The sequence below is a fragment of the Sinocyclocheilus grahami genome, unplaced genomic scaffold (assembly GCF_001515645.1).
Source record: "Sinocyclocheilus grahami isolate Dianchi unplaced genomic scaffold, SAMN03320097.WGS_v1.1 scaffold1239.1, whole genome shotgun sequence".
NCBI classification, from domain to species: Eukaryota; Metazoa; Chordata; class Actinopteri; order Cypriniformes; family Cyprinidae; genus Sinocyclocheilus; species Sinocyclocheilus grahami.
Genome location: NW_015506418.1, coordinates 46,177 through 53,643, shown reverse-complemented (window position 1 = coordinate 53,643; position 7,467 = coordinate 46,177). Strand labels below are relative to the sequence as shown.

Sequence of the window (7,467 nt, the reverse complement as noted above, 5' to 3'; positions counted from 1 at the left end):
TTCTCTCTCTCTCTCTCTCTCTCTCTCTCTCTCTCTCTCTCTCTCTCTCTCTCGCTCTCTCTCTCACGCTAGCGCACACGCGCCCCTCCTCCGGTTTCCTCGCGCTCTCGTTGCTTTATTCTTGCTGCAGTTTCCCGTTTTCTCCGGTTGAGCACGAAGCGCTTTTAGCGTGTGACTCTTTAGAAGCTAAAGGCCGAGTGTGACAGGATCCACTCATACAGACGTGAGGAGACGACCAGAGCTCACGCATAATTATTGATTATGTGATTCATATGCGGTACAGTTTGTTCCTGCTGGATTCGCAGAGGCGCGTCTGTGGCGTTTGCGCGACATCTGGCGGCCACATGATGCCACGACACCAACATAATACACATGCGCTTCATGAATTCTGTGTTCGGGACTGTTCTTAGTTTAGGAGTAAGCGGGCATCTCAGTTACAGGCAGCCTCACACTCACTTAGAACTGACCCCACTGCAGATCTCTTAAAACTGGACTTACGCTAAACACTCCAGAAACTAACTTTCTATAAATAAACACTGAGAAATATTCACTGCAGCAAAAACTGTGACAACTAGCCCCGATCCCTCCATTTCTAGCCTTTGTTGTTGTGATGCATGTCGAATCTGACTGAGGCCACATAACTGGAGTTCTGGAGCTGGATCTCTTGAACAAATCACGAAAAGAGTATAATGTATAGAAGTTATTCAGTTATATCTTCTGGTTAACAATTGGTGTGCTTAATTTGTATTGGTATGTGTTGTATAAAAGCAATCAAATCAAATCCATGAATACACAGGAAAAGCTCAACTGGATCAGTGTGTGTATAAAAACACAGAAGGATTCACTCTCGATTTGAAGTTTCGGAGAGTCCACTGTAATGACCGAGTGTTTTGGTACACAGACTGACATATATATCGCTCTACAGAGTAGTTATGACGGTCTAGGGCTCTTATTTCGTTCCCCACAGCTTGTCTGTGGCAGAGAGCCAGAAATGTGTGTATTTGCAAGATGTTACAGTAGATTTACTCATTTGTTCCTTGCATCACCTGTTTACCTGAAGCTCTGCTCTGCAGTTACATCACGGAACTTTGATTGTGGAACTTTTTCTTTTCTTCAGCCAATAAAAGACCAGTTCTATTTGTTGACCCAAAAGAACCGCCACAATTGGTTGTGTCCGAGCGTCCCACCTCTGTGTCCCGCGGGAGAGACACTAAACTGAAGACTCGTCTAAGTTGGGTGATGGTCAGACAGACTCTGGCAGAGATATTGTGAGGATGGAAGCAGGACGCCTCTGTATTGAGCAAGCAGTGGGTGAGTTATCTGAGAGATACTGGTAATTGGTCTTACTGGGGTCATGACATGCCTTTATTATTTTAATATGTTCATTGAGTTTTTGCACATAAAACAGTCATATATTTGCAAAAACGATGATTTTCAACCCTCGTCCTGAGCCTGTGAGTTTTAGAGCTGCGTCTCATTAAAGGTTTGTCAGCAAACAGCCGCTGTTATGATCGGCTAACATCACTGCACAGGGGAAATATCCACAGTCCCGCTGTCGCCTGTGTGTAATAACCGTATGTCAGGGGCCTCGTGGAGGGCCGCTGTCTGCAGAGTAAGAAATCTGATTTGAGATAAATGTTTTGACCAGACAAAACTGCATGCACTATATCTCTACTCAGCTCGTCTTGATGCTACAGTATGAAGTACACGTGAATATTAATGCAAATACATGTGTGTGGGGGGGGCATGTGACACACAGCAGCCACTACAGCGCTTATGTTTTATTGATCTTTTCCTGTTTATTCAAAACATTCCGAAAACGCATTATCATGAAATATCTTGATTCTCACCTTTATAGATTATGTTGATCTTTAGTGGGCGATGGTCAAAGTAACCTAATAATATAGTCTATTAACTATGCATAAAAACCTGTTTACTTAATGAACAGATATGGGTGTCATGCCATAACATATTTTTAATACGACTGACTTCATATTTAATATGAATTTAACATTGAAAGTTAATGTGAATAAAAACATGGCAAGTTAGGCTACTAATCATAACACTTTCATTACAGAAGGAGAGCATTTACATGATCAAAGAACATTTTCACTGACAGTCCCATTAAAATCCCTGAAGCTGTGTACACTGTGAAATTAATATCTGACAGATTCACACATTTGCACTTTGCTAACTATGTTTCAGGGGAAGTTGCTAAAGGAAGGTCGATTTGTTGCTAAAAGATACTAAATGACATTGTGACGTCGTTGCACGTAATTATGACGCAAAATTACATTAAATTAGATTTGTTCATAAAATAATAGAACGTAGGCTAATATAATATTAAAATATAACTGTATTTTTAAATACAACATTGAATTATTGAAAACTTGCACATTTTTGAACAATTACAATTTAAGTTTTTTTATTGGCTAGTAAACTAGTAACACTACACGTTCTGAACAATTAAAGCTTTAAGCAGTGTATCAGCAGTTAGTTAGTATTAAAATAGGGCACAATCTACTACGAAGGAATATTCCGTATTGATTTTTCACAGGTTTTTTTTACCTGCATTTTAAATTATGCATTGCATTTTGTGTTTTCGGGTTACAATAGATATCGGATAATGTCCTGGAAAATAACTAGTACCTTTTCCATTATTCTAGATATTTTTCTTACAGTGAACTTAACTTGTCAACAATCACAGGAAGCTACTGACAAGGTGTATCATAAATGAGCAATTATTCAAATATTCAATTATTAGTATTAAATTAAGCAATTGCAAATAGCAGCTAATTTAATTCATGATGTGTGTAGTGCTAGGCATCTTTGGTTTCCTCATTTTGTGTGATTTAGATGAAAAATGTGTGCCTTTTTATCGTCACTTATCAAAAAGTTGCTAAAAAGTTGCCAAATAAAATGTTAAAATAGCTACATTTGTTGCTAGGTGCTTTTGGAAGAAAAGGTTGCTAGGGTAGTGTGAGAAAATGGCCAGGTTGGCAACACTGGCGAAGACTCATCTGAACGCCTCTGATTGGTCACTGCATTCATAAGCTCAACAGCATCGTGTGTGATTGGTTAATCCGCAGTGCTGTAGAAACGCATCGGTTTCAGCGAACGCCAGTGTAATTGTATTAAATATAGAAAATATTAATCGGCTATTTTTTCGTCTTTTGGAAGCTGCATTCAAAATCCACTTGGCTCACAAATCTGAGAGGCACGTGCCCCCTCACTCTGAGTGATTTCAGGCGTCAGTGCTGCTTAAACTCATGGCATCAACAGCCCACACGATGGGAGTACTGCATTACAGCAGATCAGTGGTGTGGCTGTGCTGCTCTGGTCCATGAAGCACCTCACAAACTATCCGAATGTTACACCACACATGAGACCAGCATGCAAATCAAGCTGTAATATGGTGATTATATTTCTAGTAAATGTAGGCTCCCTGCAGTTCTTATTTGTGATCCTTTGGAAATGAAAGCTGATGCAATATAGGCTAGTGGTGGTCTGAATCAGGTGTGTTAAAGCTGCAGTCCGTAACTTTTGTTATTGTAGCCGGAGCTACTTCTCTCTGTTTATGTCTATGGCGCACCTACCCAACCCAGTCTAAAATAGTCTGAATATGAACACTTATTATAGGATTATTATAAAAACATGGTTTGGAAAAAGGATTCATGGTGTACTCGCTTATTATTTACATGTTGTAATTTTGAACACAAAAAAAGTTACGGACTGCAGCTTTAAATAAGAGAGCCATGCTAAATACGCAGAGCATTGGTACACGAGAACCACTGGTCTAACGCAGGGCCCCGAGATCCGCTTTCCTGCAGAGTTTAGCTCCAACCTGGATTAAACACACCTACCTGCAACCTTCTAGTGATCCTGAAGACCTTGATGAGCTTGTTCAGGTGTGCTTGATTAGGGTTGGAGCAGAACTCTGCAGGAAGGTGGATCTCGAGGTCCAGAGTGGAGGAGCTCTGGTCTAAAGCAGTGGTTTTCTGGAGTCCCCAGGCCTGCTCATTTTGTATGTCTCCCTCGTCTAACAGCTCATTAGTGGAGACTGCAAGAGCTGAATCGGCTGATGAGGGAGTCAGACAAAAAGTGCAGGGCTGCGAAGCCTCCAGGACAGGTTTGAAAACCGCTGCCGTAGCTACATTTTTGTTTTTTAGATTTTGAGGAAAGTAGCTAATGCCTGCTGGTTAAGTCACTTAAAAAGTCTCATGTATAGGCCTACATGTCATCCTGTGCTGACTACAAACACAAATAAAGAGAACGACAGACAGCTAAATGGTGGTGTGATAACAAATATTTAATTTTATCCATGTTATAGTTCATCTGCAACAACATTGTGAACTTTTATAAAGAGACGTTCAGATACTTTTGGCCATCAACTCATCATTATGCAAAATCACAAGCAGGTTTTCTGTATGACAGACTTGTGACTGCTTTTCTCTTTTCTCCCCAGTACAATAGTAAGAATTTTTGAATACAATACAACTCAGTTCTTTTAATTTGATGTATAGTGACGGGGCACACGTAACTGTGCAACCAAGCGGTTAAAGACGCATTTTTATGACGTGGTAGTTTGTCCCAAAACCTGCTCACTCTTCTGCTACACACTCATAAGCATATATGTTTTCCTTCACAAAAAGAGTACATACTTTTAGGGTGTAGTATAAGAATTGGGATGCAGCTGGGTTTCAGCAAATGCTCTTTTGCAACTTACAGTATGTCTTTATAGGACAATGACCTCTTATATGTGAAAAGATCAAAGACCGCTGCAATCCTCATTAGGGCTGTCAAAATGGCTGAAAAACTAAATTCGAATTTTGTACTTAAATATCAAAATGATTTAAAATGCATAATTTCAGTTAGGGTGAAGAAAAGCTTTTGGCTTCTGAGGCCACAAGAGGGCGCATCTAAATGCACGTTTATTCAAAGCATAAGATAACATGACTATCTGTGAAAACAAAGTGCATAATGTTTAAAATAATGTTTATAAACCACTTATAATTAAGTTGCTTAACTATAAACAAAACAGCATCATGTATGTAAGCATAGTTTAATACAAAGGGCGGAAAGCCAATCACACGGAGTACATTTTTCATTTAAACCCATGAGATGCTGTGGGATGGGAAAAACAGCAATAAAGTCTCGATATATGTTTTTTTTCAAAGTTAAACTGGCATTAATTTGACATGGCTTTCTAAACATGCGGCTGTTTTGTGCGAGACGCGAGTGCAAAGCTGATAGATGTCCCTCTAGAAAATGCGCGAAATATGCGTTCTGTGTGAACGGCTTGGTTTCAGTTCTGATGTAAACAAGATCTTCTCCGCATTGATGTTCTCTTTTCCCGTAATATTTGTAATGAACAACGCCGCAGCGCCGCATCTAGTGGCTGATAAGCTGCCTCCTTAACGCACACCTAAAATGCTATCTAAAAAGTGCAACGTTTTTGCATTCGAATGTGGATTTTTATTTTAAATTCGACGATTATTCGAAATTCGATTTTTTTTTTGACAGCCCTAATCCTCATGACCCCTTTAACCTGATTTTATGAGGTCCTCAGAGACAAACTCTTGAAATCATTGTTGGAATAGCTTGGTCGTCACTTCATTCTGGTGCAGAAGTATTTCGAGTAGATCTTGAGTTCATGTTGATAACAGTTGTTCTCGTCCGCAGCTCGTTTCATCATCATGGCAAACACCTCGGCTCTGAGCCTGAACTCCAGCATCTCTGGGTGGCGTCGTCCGCTGTGGTACCAGTATGAAGTGTGTGCGGAAGCTCCTCATTGGTTCATCTTCTACTTTGGAGTCAAAGTATTGAACCTGGTTGCAGGCGTTCCCCTGAACACACTGGTGTTGTGGCAGATTCTGAGGAAGAAGAGCGAAGGCTCAACATCTGATGTCTTCATTTTCAACCTCTCTATCCTGGATGCCTATTTCGGCCTCATGACGCCGGTGGATATGGTCAACCGGCTGTACTTCAACAATCCATCCGTCTGGTACTCTCAGCGTTTCGCCTACGGGCTGAAAGACGTGACTCCGTTGTTTCTCACCTGTATTTGTCTGGACAGGTACATCGCTGTGGTCCATCCCATCCTCTTCACCGGGACCCGTGACACTCGCATCCGGATTGGCGTCTCGTTGCTGGTGTGGGGACTCATCCTAGCCTACTCTTTGACCAAATGCATCTTAGGCATCCTGAGCGTGAACGAGGTCTTCAGCGGCGTCATCCTCTCGGCCTTCTTCATCATGGTGTTCTGCAACCTCTCCATCATCTGGGTCCTCAGGAAGAGCGTCGCAGGGAAAGAAGTCATGAACCCGGTGAAGAAGAAGGCCTTCAAAATGGTGCTTATCATCCTCGGCATCATCGTGGTGAACTATCTGCCTCCTGTGGCTCTGCTGCCGTTTGCTTCCACCTTCTCTTTCGTGACGCTGCACTGTAGGGTTCTTCTCGGCGTGTTCTCCATCATGGACCTGAGCTGCACCATCGAGCCTTTGCTCTACATCTCTAAGATGGATCGATCTGCATTCTGTCAATGCCTGCAGAGTCCCTCTAAGAAACCCATCACCGTGAGCGTCTGAAATGAATGTCTGATGTTATGAGTGTGATTCTTGACTCAGTGTATCTGTCTAATCCAGTGGTTCTCAACTGGTGCGTCTCAGGTCTGCTGTGATTGGTCACTGAAAAAGGGAAAAATACTATTAACTGCAAAAGAGTAAATATATAATCATTATGACAGATAGACTCATCAACCAAATAAAGAAAAGAGAAAACACCTTCCATTCTTTTGCTACTGATGTCCACTGATACTCTGTCCATCAAACTCTACAGTATTTTGACACAAATTCATCCAACCACAGTAAGATTGATCTTTACTAGGGTAAAAGTCAAATTATACTTATGGATCAACATGGGCAGGGTATGTGACACTTACCGAGCCTTTTCAGGGTCTACTTATTACAACATTAATATATTTCAATGGTTAATATGTACATTTTAGCACTGTGTTGCATGACGCATGGTTTAGGGTTTGAGTACTGCTATTAATTTGAAATGCAGATTTTTATCAAAACCAGTTGAGAAGCACTGATTTAACGAAGCACTCATCATTAGCATGCTGACTTTATGAAACTGAGCTGGTTGTTGTGTTTTCTGTGTGTCGTGTTTCCCCAGACGTCTCCTGTTTGCCTCTTTCTCAGCGGCTCATTCGTAACGTTAGATCCTTGTGACTCTTTTCTGATTATATATACAAACCCAATTCCAAAAAAGTTGGGACACTGTACAAATTGTGAGTAAAAAAGGAATGGAATAATTTACAAATCTCATAAACTTATATTTTATTCACAATAGAATATAGATAACATATCAAATGTTGAAAGTGAGACATTTTGAAATGTCATGCCAAATATTGGCTCATTTTGGATTTCATGAGAGCTACACATTCCAAAAAAGGTGGGACAG

General features: G+C 40.8%; 1 protein-coding gene across 2 annotated transcripts; it reads left to right on the top strand.

Moving 5' to 3' along the window:
- The first annotated feature begins 1,123 nt into the window (after positions 1–1,123).
- LOC107568393 (P2Y purinoceptor 1-like) lies at positions 1,124–6,915 on the top strand. 2 transcript variants are annotated; one of them, XM_016254361.1, is made up of 3 exons: positions 1,124–1,311; positions 5,683–6,004; positions 6,077–6,915. In XM_016254361.1, the coding sequence occupies exons 1-3, from the start codon at positions 1,275–1,277 to the stop codon at positions 6,585–6,587; spliced, it is 870 nt and encodes a 289-aa protein (XP_016109847.1). In that variant the 5' UTR covers positions 1,124–1,274; the 3' UTR covers positions 6,588–6,915. The 2 variants fall into 2 exon arrangements, with proteins under 2 accessions (XP_016109847.1, XP_016109846.1); XM_016254360.1 differs by having other exon boundaries at positions 5,683–6,915.
- The last annotated feature ends 552 nt before the right edge of the window (positions 6,916–7,467 follow it).